This window comes from Eublepharis macularius, chromosome 18 (assembly GCF_028583425.1).
Source record: "Eublepharis macularius isolate TG4126 chromosome 18, MPM_Emac_v1.0, whole genome shotgun sequence".
NCBI lineage: Eukaryota > Metazoa > Chordata > Lepidosauria > Squamata > Eublepharidae > Eublepharis > Eublepharis macularius.
The window spans coordinates 3,077,092-3,091,329 of NC_072807.1; the positions used below are offsets into that span (position 1 = coordinate 3,077,092).

At 49.6% G+C, this 14,238-nt stretch overlaps 1 protein-coding gene across 1 annotated transcript in view; it reads left to right on the forward strand.

Moving 5' to 3' along the window:
* The window catches only part of CLSTN3 (calsyntenin 3), a 51,820-nt gene extending 40,118 nt beyond the window's left edge, over positions 1 to 11,702 (forward strand). Inside the window, exons 13-18 of the mRNA XM_055002537.1 lie at positions 1,852 to 2,078; positions 5,331 to 5,501; positions 6,706 to 6,851; positions 6,962 to 7,097; positions 10,001 to 10,218; positions 11,265 to 11,702. Coding sequence (XP_054858512.1) covers positions 1,852 to 2,078; positions 5,331 to 5,501; positions 6,706 to 6,851; positions 6,962 to 7,097; positions 10,001 to 10,218; positions 11,265 to 11,426 — 1,060 coding nt within the window. The 3' untranslated portion in view covers positions 11,427 to 11,702. The remainder of the gene's footprint in view (positions 1 to 1,851; positions 2,079 to 5,330; positions 5,502 to 6,705; positions 6,852 to 6,961; positions 7,098 to 10,000; positions 10,219 to 11,264) is intronic.
* Positions 11,703 to 14,238: the final 2,536 nt, after the last annotated feature.

Sequence of the window (14,238 nt, forward strand, 5' to 3'; positions counted from 1 at the left end):
GGCCGAGATGCTGGTATCTACCGCATAGGTGCGACCTTGTATCTGCTCCCAACTTTGTTCAGGGACCTCCGTTGGCTCTTTCCACGGAGCGAGTTCAGAGTAATCCCAACTCAGGGCGCCGCGGCGAGACGTGTCCCCCTCCGTCTGCTCGAACGTCCTGTTCCAATATCGCCATGGTTGGCTGCTGTCTAGCTCAGGGACGGTTTCTAGGCTTCGGCGCCCGTCCATCGAAACTCGTGGATGGAGTCCACCTGCCCGACGCTCTCTGGTTTCTCGGGGTCTGGCTCCCCACTCCGACGGGGTGGGTACCGAAATCAAGGGGAGAGCGGTCGCTTTCGGCCTTGCCCCGAGGTCGGCTTCGGTCTCGTCCCGAGTACTGAGTTCGATGAGAGGCGGGGTGGAAGTGGAGGCTCCGGTTCCGTTCCCGGCTGCTCCCAGCTCCTGGGAGTCTTGGGCTTGTACAGGTTGATTGTCGGGAGACGCATACGGATCAAACAAAGGATCCCTGTCCGGGACAACCTTGGATTCCGCTGGGCCCGACTCAGACATGATTGGTAACAAAATGTCAGACTGTGGCTAAATACGGCACTCACTACAGGGTTCCCTTTAGAAGCAAACACAAGTCCATTGTTTGGAAAAGGAAACTTTACTGCAGAAAAGGTCCATTATAGTCCACTGTCCTGAATAGGAGACTCAGGATGGTACATGATCATTGTTACCAATGAAGAGCAAGCATAAGGTACAGAGTAACAATACCCATTTGGATCAGCCTCCCCCCACAGTTCTCAAAACAACATCTCTCAGTCCTGGGAAGCTGCTCTCCTTCAAGGCCAATGCTTGGTGGAACGGTGTTAGACAAAACAGTCTCCTCCGGTGGGAATGCTGCCTGGGAACTGGTGCACCTGGGAAGGAAACACTCAAACACTAGAAGCATTAGAAAATGGAGTCAGTACAGTTTAGATATACACTGGACCTGACACAGACAGGGGTTGCTGTGTTGACGATAATAATAATTTGTGTGGTGTTTGGCAGGTTCATAGACCTTAGCCCATTACTCTCACCTTTGTGACAGTTTTATAAGGCAGATCAGTCTTATCCACATATTGTAGATGGAGAAACTGAGGCTGAGCAAGAGGGGCTTGCCCAAAGGGCTACCCAGTAAGGTCATGGCAGAGCTGTGAATTTCACCAGGAACATCTTGGTACTCAGCCCCTTTGCTGGTATGCTTAGCAAACACTCAAGTAGATGTACAGTACCAATGAGAATGTAGCCCCTTTCATTTGAGAGTATGCCTTAGAACCCATAGATGAAAAATTGTCCAATAAGAGATAACCATCTTGTCTATATTGCATCTCTCATTCCCTTTATGGATAATCAAAAAGAGTCCAGTAGCACCTTTAAGTCTTTTAGTCTTAAAGGTGCTACTGGACTCTTTTTGATTTTGCTACTAAAGGTGCTACTGGACTCTTTTTGATTTTGCTACTACAGACTAACACGGCTAACTCCTCTGGCCTTTATGGATAGTAATGGTTCTGACACCTACAAGAACCACATCTGGCAGTCCACTAACAGGCAGAACAGTGTTGTACTTCCTGACATGTATGTGCTGGTTGTGAAAATGGCATTCAGGACATCCCCATTTTGAATATGAACTCTGCCTTGAATTCACTTGGTGGCCTCCAAAAGATGGTGGTGCAATTGTCACAATACAGTTGGGCATGAAACGCTCAAAGCAGAGTGCTTCGACGGTGTGATTCACCAATCAGTGATGGTTCTGGATGCAGAGTAACAAAAGGGAGGCCTGCCTTTTTCAAGACCGGGTCAGTGCTGATTCAGCCTCTCTTCCATTAGGTGCTTCAGTGAGGAATCCTGCGTCTCCATTCCAGATGTGGAGGGTTACGTGGTGGTGCTCCAGCCTGATGCTCCTCAGATCTTGCTGAGTGGCAATTCCCACTTTGCCCGGCCTGCCTCTGACTTTGAAGGACCAGAGGGGGTCCCTCTCTTTCCTGACCTCCAGATCTCTTGCTCCATCACGCACCAGGTGGAGGCCAAGAAGGATGAGAGCTGGCATGGCACAGGTAAGTGAGGTACTCTAAAAGGGAACTTGTGGGTCCTGGGCAGTAATAGGGAGGAACAAGAGACTGTCTCAGTGGAAGCATAAAGTGTCAGTCTTAGCAATCCCAGATTGGAGCAATGCCCCACCCCAAGCCATGTCACACCTGGGTTTTTTGCAAGATTAAGAATAAGAATTACAAAATAAATAATACACCTTAAATGTTCAAAATTCTATACATTGTACAGGGGCAAAATATAAAGTCAGGTCCTTACTGTCTAATGAACCCTCATTTTTGTTTATGTGGATTACTGTCATGGCAGCTTCCTCCAAAGTATTCTGGGAAGGATAATTTAGGGATGGTGCTCAGATGTGTAGATCCCAAACCTCCTTTACAGAGTTAACTATTCTGTGATGCTTGAAAGATGAAAAAAAGGACACATTTCCATTCTTGTAAAACCCTTGTTTTTACATGAAAATTACTGCCTGTGTTCCCAGTCCCTTGCTCATACTGTTGGATGCAGGCTGGTAGCCAGAAATGTTTCGTTAGGGGGGCAAATGAGCATAGTGGGAGGGCAATCCGTTGTGCATCTGTTGAGAACTGCCATGCTTAGTTTTCTAAGTCAGTCAAGAGCTGTACCATCCAAAACATGTTTCAGCTTTATTAGATTTATCATATTTACCTGTAGAATATGTATTAAGCATTTATACAGCATTTTCAGTTCTCAAAGTAGTAATCCTTACGAAAGCCCAATAAGGTAGGCCAGCAGAAGGTCACGTGTAGTCAACCGCAGGCGCAAGATGCAGCCTGGGGCCTCCTCGGTCATAGCCCACTGGGCTGCATCAGTGGGTACTCTGCAATTCTGCTGTTGGACTGGGGAAACTGGGAAGTAAATTCTGATCAATTCCCCCCGCCCCTGGCAGCTTCTCCAATCTAGTCAGGAATAGTCCAAATAAGAACTGCCAAAACTGCTTTCATTTGCTTAAGGACTAGAGACTTGCTTTAGTAATAAGAGGAAGTTGACAGTTTTAGGATGCCTGAATTAAATGGCATGGGTGACTTCACGGCTGTCACTCCCCCTCAGCTTCCCTACCTCACAGGGTTGCTGAGAGTGTAATGGAGGAAGAGAGACCGGAGGAAGAGCAGAATAAACACGTACAGAAAGAATGGCCATTTGCAATATGACATGCCAGCTTAACCGTCTTCACAAGAAAAGGCAAAAGAAGTTGTACTTTTGCTGTTTTAAAACACAGTATCTGGCAGAGTTATCCCTAAAGCTCTCCCTTCCCAGCTCTCGGTGTCTGATTATACAAGCAGCAGACTGCAGCTGGGAAAACGGGGGTGCTCTGCATATTGTCTTCAGCCCTTTTAGGAGAAAAATGGCAAACTGGCATCAAACAGAGAAGTGTATAACGTTGTTGACCTTTTGGAGATACAGGTTTCTCTTTTTTTATACACTAGAATTTCAGATCACCCAATAAAACTGATTAGAAAGAGTTCAGGACAGACCAAAGGAAGTATTTATTCACACAACATATAATTAACTTACGCAACACTGCCACAAGATGTCGTTATAAACTCCAATCCGTATAGAAAACTACAGCCTCCTGCCCTCGAGGCAGGGCTTTTTTTTCAGCGGGAACGCGGTGGAACGGAGTTCCGGAACCTCTTGAAAATGGTCACATGGTTGGTGGCCCCGCCCCCTGATCTCCAGACAGAGGGGAGTTGAGATTGCCGCCCTCAGGGGGCGGGGCCACCAGCCATGTGACCATTTTCTCCAAGGGCAGCCCACTGAGTTCCACCACCTCTTTTCCTAGAAATAAAGCCCTGCCTCGAGGTACATATAATCTCAAATAGAAAGTGAGGAGAAACATCAGAGAGATGGGAGAAAGTATGTTATGGTGACGTGTATTTGGGGCTGTTCTGGGGTCAGCTAAAGTCAAGCAGATGAGCTTTAAGGCGGGGTCTGGAGTTCTCTTAGAATTACAACTGATCTCCAAATGACAGAGTTCTGTCCCCTTGGAGAAAACGGCTGCTTTGCAGGGCAGAATCTGTGGTGTCCCATCTTCACTTAGCTCCCTCCCCACCCCAGACTCCATGTTCCTCAGACAGTATCCCCAAATCTCCAGGAGTTTCCCAAGCCAGAGGTGACAACCAGTGGCGAGAAATAGAGAATGCACCATATCATAACTTAGAGAGGGTGTTCTAGGCATGGGGCAGAAAGGGAGAATGGGTGGAGAAGTGACAGAGAATACCAGTCATAAGCAGGGAAATAAGGAGAAGCGAAGGGACAGGGTGGAACGAGGCCACAATGGCAACTGGTATTCTCCTCTCGGATTTCAAAAAGGATTAGATCTGCTAGTGCTGCAGCCTCATTGGCTCCCTCTCTTACGCTCAGTCGTCACTGGAGGAAGAGCAAGCAGCAGCCAGCACCGCCTCCCTCCACCCAGCCACCGTTGTTTAAAGGAAGACTCTTCTCGTGTTGACAGACGGCACTGCAGCTGCCCACCTTTGCGCACGATGAGTCATGAAGCAATGCGGGTGGCGCACCCGTGCTCAGGAGAACACACCTGTCGTGTTTCCTATGCAGAAGTGCTGGCTGGCTGGAAGCACAGGGGAAGGAGGAAGTATGCAGGGAAGTAGAGCCCCACCCTCCTCTGCGAAGGCATCTCCGTGCCCTCCTCCTAGGGGCTGCGGCCACCTCTGCAGGCTGTCAAGCAAGTCAACTGGTGGCTGCAGATTGCAGCAGTGGAAGAATTTCCAGCTGTCCCCCACACAGCCGCTGCTGCCGCTGTCCACCCAGGGCACGTATAGGAGGAAGAACACTGATTGGTGGGGCAGGTCACATTTTGGGTGGTGCATTCCTTATGTGCCCCACTGTGGCTGTGGCCCTGGTTGGAAGTTGTCAAAAAGTATTGATGTTATACAGTAGCCTGAAAAAAACAAGCTGATATTGTATCATGGTATTATTGATGTAACGCCACCAGTACTTTTTCTTGATGGCATGGAAAAATGCCTAATCTTTTTGGGTGAACACAGTTGCAGTTCCAAAAAGACAAGCATGTTCTCTGTGTGTGTGTGCGCGCGTGCGCATGCGTGTTCGTTCCCCAGTAGGCAAAATTCATGGGCAGGGGGATACATGGGGGGAAAGACTTAAAAGCCCCTTTCCTTGTGTCACAGTTCTGCTCAGAATCAGTCCCCCTGTGTATCTCTGTGTCAAATGTAGCTGAGCTCTGTCTGTCTGTCTTCTCTGATTGCGCTTTCTCTTCCTTGCAGTGGCAGACACACGGATGTCCGACGAGATTGTTCACAATCTAGATGGTTGTGAGATCTCGCTGGTTGGAGAAGACCTGGACCTGGAGAGGGAGTACCTGCTCATGGATGAAGCCTCACTGCAGCAGCGAGGCCTGGAGCTCATCAACACCTCTGCCTACCTCACAGTCACAGGTATGTATCTTTGGGCATTGCTGTCTTCTGGCATCCCTCCAAGACAACTGAGCGATGCTTCAGGCAAAGTCCCGTCACCCAACTGACGGCTCTCCAGTCCCCCATGGCCAGTAAATCCATGTGTTTAAACCCAAACCTGCCTCATGGAGGTGTGGCTCGATTGCAGTTTGCTAGTCAAAAGGGTGCTGACCTCTTGCCCACCCGACCCCCAACGTTTATGTAGCTGTAGTCTGTATTCCCAGGAGATTTTCTCAGCAGAACTCCAATGCTGGAAGTGACTTGAGCTGCAAGCAAAGAGCCTGGAAAGCTGGACAGCAGGTGTGCGAAGGCCCTGGCGTCCCTCCCTGCAGGCTGCCTTCTGCACTGCAAAAGAGGTTGGGGGGGTGTCGTGATTTGGAGTGGGAGTGAGTGGCATGGAAGGAGGAGTGCTTCACTCTTTCCTCACCTTCTGTTGTTCGCTCTTAAATCCCCCCCCATTCCTCTCAGATCTTCCCACCCCCAAATACGGTTTTAGAAGCTTAGTTGTGAGATAAGCATGTCTTGAAAAGCACCTGTGGGGAGAGGGAGTGGGGAACCCGGCTGCCATTCCAGGCTGCCCCCATTTATCTGCTTCACAGTAGGCTTCTTGTTTCTTGTGATTTGTATATTACGTTCTCACTCACGTGTGAGCGTTTTGTTCCATATGTAATCCAGGGAACAACAGTTCATTCCAGGGTTGCCAAGTTCTAGGTAGGGGCTGGAGTTCTTCTGGAATTACGACTGTTCTCCAGACAACAGAGATCAGTTCCCTTGTAGAAAATGACAGTTCACAGGGCAGATACCATGGAATCCAGGAGAAACCGAAGTCCCTCCACAAGTACTGCCCCCAAATCTCCAGGAATTTCTCATGCCAGAGCTGACTTTCATTGAATGGCTCAGGCTAGCCTGAACTTATTAGATCTCAGAAGCTAAGCACGGTTGACCCTGGTTAATAGTTGGATAGGAGACCACCAAGGAAGGCCAGGGTCGCTATGCAGAGGCAGCCAATGGCAAACTATCTCTGTTGGTCTAGAAAACGCTATGAGGTCTCCAGATGTCAGCTGTGACTTGATGGCTCTTTCTACACTCACACAGCCCTCGCCTTGTTGCCTCATAGCCTGCATTCAGCCAGCCTGGAATCCTTTTTATTTCTTTTCAGTCCTGACCTTTTCCTTTCTGTCTGAAGGTGTGGAGAGCATTGCTGTATATGAAGAGATCCTGCGGCAGGTGACATATTGCACCCGCCGTGGTGCCGCCCTTTATGAAAGGAAATTTCGCCTTTCTTGCACTGAGATGAATGGCCGTTACTCCAGCAATGAGTTCACCGTTGAGGTAAAAGCCTGTTGCAAAGACACGTGTGGAAACTCAGAACTCTGTGAGCCTGGTAGCGTCGTGGCCAGCAGGACCCACCTGAGCTCAAGAGTGTAAACGTCTCTCCTCAGGTGAACGTCCTCCATAACGTGAACCGAGCTGCCCACCCCAACCACATCATGAGTTCCCAGCAGTTCATGCATCGTGGCCACCATCTACCACCAGAACTCTCTGGCCACAGTCTGGCAAATGTCCACCGCAACTCAAGTATGTACCAGTTGGCAGGGCAATTCTGCAGCCAAGCTAGTCGAGCAGCTGTTTGGGGCGACATAGTGAGGAGGTGCCGGTGCGCTGCAGGGGCTCTGCTGCTCCAGCTGTCGGTGGTGTGGCAGGTGACCGTCATCACCTCCTGGGCCTGCGCTGTGGCCTAACCTCGGCTTTGACTGAGCCAGCAGCAGCACAGACACATGAGCTCGGGGTACCTTGCTTAGGGTGACAGAATCCCTTGAACCGGTCCTGCGCTCATTAACACTCTCTGCACAGTACAGAGGGAATGAGAGAGGGCAGAACTGCCTTTCTGCCATTTTAGAGGTTTCCTGTTACAGATGGAGTTGTGCTGGTTGTGGTGTAAGTCGTGGGAAGCCTCTTGGAGGCTAGGTGAGACCGAAGCCTCTTTAATGCAAATTCATGGCCACACCAGCCAGCGGTGGTTCAAGGTCTCCCATTGCCTGAGCCAGCCACCACCACACCTCTCTGCCGCTGCCCACCCTTCCTTATCCCACTTGGGCGTTGCTGCTCCTGTAACATTAGCAACAGCAAAATCACTGCCCTCCGTTGGAGGCGCTCTTGAAAATGTGCACAGCCAGCCACTCAAGGGGGCCTGCAGGACTTCCTGAACTTCAGCAAGAAAATTCATGCCCATCTAGCACCTCTTGTTATCTTTCAGAGGGGTACATCGTGATTTGATAAAGAGACTGCTGGCACATTTGCATGCCGTAGCCTGCTCTAACTCTAAACATCTCTTTGTTCTACTCAGGGCTTTTTTTCAGGGGGAATGCGGGGGAATGGAGTTCCGGAACCTCTTGAAAATAGTCACACGGCCGGTGGCCCCGGCCCCTGATCTCCAGACAGAGGGGAGTTGAGATTGCCCTACGCGCCACTGAGCGGCATGGAGGGCAATCTAAACTCCCCTCTGTCTGGAGATCAGGGGGCGGGGCCACCAGCCATGTGACCATTTTCACCGAGGGCAATTTAAACTTTAAAAAACTCCCCCCTTGTTCCAGCTGACCCAAAGTGACGTCATTGTGCAGTCCTGAGTTCCACCACCTCTTTTCCCAGAAAAAAGCCCTGGTTCTTCTTATCTATTAGCTGCATCACAGTTCCTAGAGAGAGACAGTAAAAGTAAGTGAAAGGGCACAGTAGGAAGGAGGTAGCAAAGCCTCATACCCACGATGCCCCTGAAAGTGAACCAAAGCTATATTAAAAGAAAACCCCTTAACAGAAGAAGGCCCGGCCCAAGCAAGTCAGCAGATACGTGGTTGCTGCCATCTCCTGCTCTGCTGCTTCCAGACCGTCTCCTTAGAGAGCCAGCTATGAAAGAGGTCATGTGACGTTACTCCATCCTGGCTTCTTAAAGCTTGGCCTCAGATGTTGTGTTTAGTTGTGTTTAGCAGCTTGACAAAAATCGGGGGGCTCATTTCTCCCAGAGTTCCCTCCTGTTGGATTTGTAGGGTATGGATTCCACTGCACGTATCAAAGACAACGTATTTTCTGTCCCTATTAAAATATGGAAGAACTTTGGGGGGTGGCAGTTTTGTGAATTCATTTTAAATCTAAGGGAAATAATATCCAAGAAAATATTGTATATTTCCAGTTCCCAGCATTCTGTGACACTCCAGTGTGACCAAGCAAGAAAACCCAGACTAGAGTTTGGCAGGTGAAGGAGTGGAGCTTCTTCACAACTCTAATGTCAAGGAATAATTTAGTCCGTCCTCCCAGTGGGCAGAGGCCATGGTCTACTCACCCACTAACTTGACTTTTTCTTGCATTAAGTGACTGTTTCCCGTTCTCTTGTAGGGAAGGGGGCTACAAGTGGGAACGGTGTTGAGACCAAAACCTGCCTTCCTCTCCTGACCATGGGAGGCTGGTGCTCCGAGAGGGGAACGTGCAGAGTGCGTCCGATTAGGGGACGCTGCCTCTGCATGTGAAGGTCTGATTAAGCTGTTGATAGGCTGTGACCTCCATGAAGCTGTCTGATCCTTTAGGAAAACAATCTAAGCTGCTGAACAGCCCTGTGATTGGTAGCGGAAGGTAGCGCAGAGTTGCTTCTTCATCTTACATGGCAAAAGGGTAGCCTACAAAAAAGCATCCCATCTCATTTAAAAGAAACATTACCTTGTGGCTCTGCCGAACCAGTGGTCCATCAAGCCTAGAATTGTTTACTCTGGTCCAGCGCGTTGGAAGTCTTTCCCAGCTCGGCTACCTTAGGGCCAAGCTACAAGTGACGAATGACACGGCCGGTGAACAGACTCGCGTGTATCCCTCCCTGTTCGCCTGTGCTCCACTTGATCACGTACAAGCGACTTCCCCCTTCTCCTGAGTTCCCGGAGAAAGACTGGAATGAGGGCATGCTAGAGCAGCAGCAGCAGATCCTTCCGCTGTTGCTGGGTCTGGAGCTTCGTTCTGCAGAGCAGCTCCCCGGGAGCAGGCAGCCCGCAGGTCACGCTGGGAGGAAGTAGCAGCTGCCCGCCCCCAGACGATCGCTGGGAGCCCTCTTGTCCAGCAGGCTTGTGACTGGAGGGATGATTTGCAAAAGCTGCTGCTGGCTTTCTCTGCCTCTTCAGCCAGCGATTCTAACAGAGAGGGGGAGGACACTCGGACTTCACTTCCCAGGTGAACTTGCAATAACTATCAAGTGTTCTCCATGTGAAGGAAGTCACTTGTAGCTTGGCTCGTAGTGATCCACTTGATCAAGTGGAGCGCAAGTCGAGTGCAAGTGAACAGGGAGGAATACACATGAGTCTGTTTGCTTGCTGTTCAAGTGTCATTTGTCACTCGTACTTTGGCTCTCAGATCCTTTCAATGGTGATACCAGGGACTGTCAGCATGCAGAGTCTGTCTCCCCTCCCATCCTATGACTGAGTGCGCACCCTCGCTTCTCTTTCCTGCAGTGGTTCCCAGTGCTGCTACCATCATCATCGTGGTGTGCGTAGGCTTCCTGGCTCTGATGGTGATCCTGGGTGTCTTGCGCATCCATTCCTTGCACAGGCGAGGGGACGGGCATGAATGCACGGGCGAGTCCGCAGGGAGCCAAGACGGCACCAGGGCCAGTGAAAGTGAGATGTTCTGGGATGACTCTGCTCTCACCATCATTGTGAACCCCATGGAGGTGAGTGGACGAGATTGACAGGAGGGGAGACGTGTGAGGGCCATGGCGGGGGGGGAACCAGAAAAATATCGATTCCCCCCCTGGACTTTTTATTCCATTTTTTCTGCTGAAAAATTGTAAAATGTGGGAGAGTACTAGAGAAAGAAACGTTGAGACTGAGCAAAATGCTCTTCAAACTGAGGTTCTGCTTGCTCCGAATGTGTCGCGTGACAGTTTGCTGTCTCCAGAGAGGCAGCACAGACTTTGGCTCAATGAATAAAACTGTATGGTTGGCATAGCGTATGTTCAAAGATACATTTATAGTTTAAATGGGAATGATTTTGGCAACGGTTAACATACTATAATGTGTTTAATGATAAGAGTTCAGTGGTTTAAAAGTTAAAAGGCTTACGTTGGTAATCAAAATGCTGGTAATCTATTATGGCTCTTTTAGAGGATTTGTGCCCAAATAATCACTTTATTTTGCTTATGACAATTTTGTTTTCTATTTTAAACTTTTTCTAATTTGAAGTTTTATTTTTTTCCTTCCTAAGGTCTCATACAATGTAGCAGTTTGCAGCCCTTTCTCAAGTATTGGGTATATTCACAATTTTGCTCATAGAAAGTTATCTTGTTTAGGACTGTGCAGTGGTTCCCAGTGCTGCTACCACCACCATCGTGGTGTGTGTAGGTTTCCTGGCTCTGGTGGTGATCCCGGGTGTCTGGCGCATCCATTCCTTGCCCGGGCGAGGGGATGGGCATGAATGCACAGGCAGTTTGAATTCCATAAATAGGCCAAATAGTGCAGTGCTCTATGCTAAGCGCTGAATGATACATTTGATGTCGTTAAAGCAGTAAAACAGGTTTGATAAGAAAGTAAGCATTGCATATAACTCAACCCCCTCTCCCCTTTCAGTTTCCTCAAAAACCAACAGAAAGAAATTTCCCCATTCAGCATTTCTGGAAACTTTCCATCTCTCTGGGAGGGTGGGGCAAGGAAGCAACTAAGGTGGGCTGGCCGTCCACCTCTCTTTCTCACCCGTAATCCCTTTTCTGCCCCTCGACAGTCATACCAGAACTGCCAGGAGCAAGCGGCTGAGTCTCAAGTCAGAGGGGCTGCAGAAGAGGAGGAGGACAGCAGTGACTTTGAATCCCCCGACTCTCCGAGCAGCGACGCCCCTGGCGGCCAGCGCATCAGGAGCCAGCGGGATGCCCCCTGCCGCTACTAGAGGCATGCAGGCGTGGACGGGTGGCGGGAGAAGAGGGAGGGAGGGCCAGCTTAGGTTTAATACTGGAGGGGGGGAGGGGCTTGCTCCCACACCTTTTCTCTCTCTTTTTATTTTCCTACTTCAATGCCCTGCTTCTTTCCTGCTTTTTCCAGACCTCTCTTTTCGTAGTTGTGAAGACCAGCTTAAGGAGGCTTGGTGCCTCAAGTGGGCACCTTGAATGGCACCTAATCCTCCCACTGATTCCTCAGGGGCAGACCCCCCCCCCCCCCGCCGGGAGTTTTGGTGTGTAAGCCTCTTTGAAATGGAGAGTGTTGCCAACTTCCAGGTGGGGCCCGGAGATCTTCTGGAATTATAGGTGATTTCCAGAAATCTGTCCTCTGGAGAAAATGGCCACTTTGGAAGGTGGACTCTATGGCATTACACCCAGTTGAGGTCCCTCCCAAGGCTTTGCCCCCAACACAGAGTTGGCAACCCTGTAAACGGAGCTGCACAAAAGTACTACCAGAGATCCGTGTCCTGCAGATCACATTTGCCCACCTTCAGTGGTTGCCCTTTCTGTTCTCCCAAACCCCCTTCTGAGGGAGGCACTGCACCTTGCCACACACGGCAGGCCTCTCTCTTCCCACAGCAGATCCCAGTGGAGGAGCTTCTGTCTTTTCCCACGTTCTTGGTCTCCTCGACTTCTTGCGTGAGCTTGTGGGACAGCCCCCCCCCCATTTCAGTCCCCAGCGTGAGATTCCTACCCCAGCAGAGAAGGGTAAGCTGGGTTGATATGGCATGCAGCAGACATACAGAGAAACCAGAGGGAAGCTTGCGGGTGGGGAGGATGAACGGGGTCCATCAGTGTCCCCAAGATACTATATATATATATTGTATATTTTTTCAATGTCGTCCTTTGAGGTTTATTCTTGTTTTCTTGTTTGATGCAAAAAAACAAAAAACCTGCAGCTTGTGTCGCTTTGTAAAATTGTCAATAATATTAAAATAAATAAGCGAAGGGGAGAGCAACATGGAGAAGGAAGTGGAGCAGATTTTAAAATAAAAATGGATTTTAAAAAAGGCCTGGAGTTTTGAGGAGTCTTTCTTGAAAGATGTGTAACTTCAGGGCCCCCTGCCTGGTACTGAAAAATAAATAAAGTTGGCAGGTGTGGTTAGGGTGTGGTATTTAACTGCCTGCTGCATCGCAGACAGACTGGTCTCGAACAAGCAAGGTCTGCGATTGCTGTCTGGTTTCTTCCAGACTGCTACCCGGGTGTGGAGGGAAACTGAACTAGGGGTGGCCAGCAAGACCCAGTAGATTAGTGATACTCAGTTGCTAGGGAGCGACCTGAAGCTCTTCAGAGCATCGCTCCCCATTGTGCCACCTGCCTCATGCTTCTGAAAAGTGGGCAGGGCCCTTGTCCAGTGGGGCTTGTGGTTGGCAGGAGGTTCCCACCTTGAAACAGCTGCTGCCAAAAGAACAGGTAAGCTGTGAGGCTCTGTAAAGTGCAGTCCTCACACCGGGGATAGAAGTAAACGTCATGCCTTTGGTTCATAGTAACTGCGAATGTGGCTCTGCGAGCTGCTGAGTGAGTACTACTGTAGTAAAGCATACAGCCAGAACCTGGAATCCAGATACACAACTCAGAGCGGGACCACAAGTGACGCCTGACACAGGTTGGACACTAGTCGGCTTCCCTCAAGTTTTGATGGGAAATGTAGGCGTCCCGGTCTTGCAGCTTGACTCTCCGACTGCTGTCCAATGGACTTTTCAACTGTCACTTGTCCAACATTCCGCCAAGCTGCCTACATTTCCCATCAAAACTTGAGGGAAGCTGGCAAGTGTCCAACCTGTGTCAGGCATCACTTGTGGTCCCGCTCATAGCCTCCTTCAGGAAGCCCGTCAAGGGATCTTTGCTCCAGCATTCCTCCGGAACCCACTGAGAGCAGAGATACTTTTGCACATATCCAGGCCCCTCCTGCCTGGAAGAAAACTGACCGTTACGGGGGTGTGCGTGTCACCTGCACCTCAGAAGTGCACTCTGGTAGGACTGTGAGGACTTCGGCTCTTTCTGGGACTGGTCCGGTGGAGGAATGCGAGATCCTCCAAGTAAATGGCGTTTCTGGGAGAAGCTGTTGGCTTTTGAGGACTTTACAAGACATGAGGGGGGGCATGTTATGGGTGTATTTATTCGGCCGTCGGTCCTGCTCACATATTAAACATGGGGGCTATTTTTTTTAATACGAAAAGGAATATGCAGCTGAGTGGAACTAAACCTTTTACCTCACAGCAGTCTCTGATTTTCAATATTGTTTTGCCAACCCAGCTTCAATGTGAGCCAGGTTTGGGAGAAAAGAGTTTGAATTAACAGGAAGGGGAAGGGTCAGGTTTATTCCCTCCCTCACACGCACACGTCTGTCATTTGTGTAAATTTTGTGTGAACAAGACATCCACAGCCTTGGTCAGGAGTGCAATTCTAACTCGGGTCTCCCCTCCACCAGAGGATAAGATGCGGTGATCAATTTATCAGAATCCAGACTAGTACAATATGACTCGAGCGTACACACATAATTTTTGATTGAAATAAAAATAACTGAAATTTTCAAAATAATTCTGTTGACTTTTATTAATCTAAGGCCAGTAAATGGTAAAGGGTAGGAGTGGTGGCTCAGTGGAACAGCCTCCGCTTTGCATGAAGAAAGCCCCAGGTTCAATCTTCAGCGTCTCCAGTTCACAGGACCAGGCAGCAGGGGATGTGAAGGGCCTCTGCCTGAGACCCTGGAGAGCCACAGCCAGTCTGAGCAGACAAGACTGACCCTGATGGACAATGTG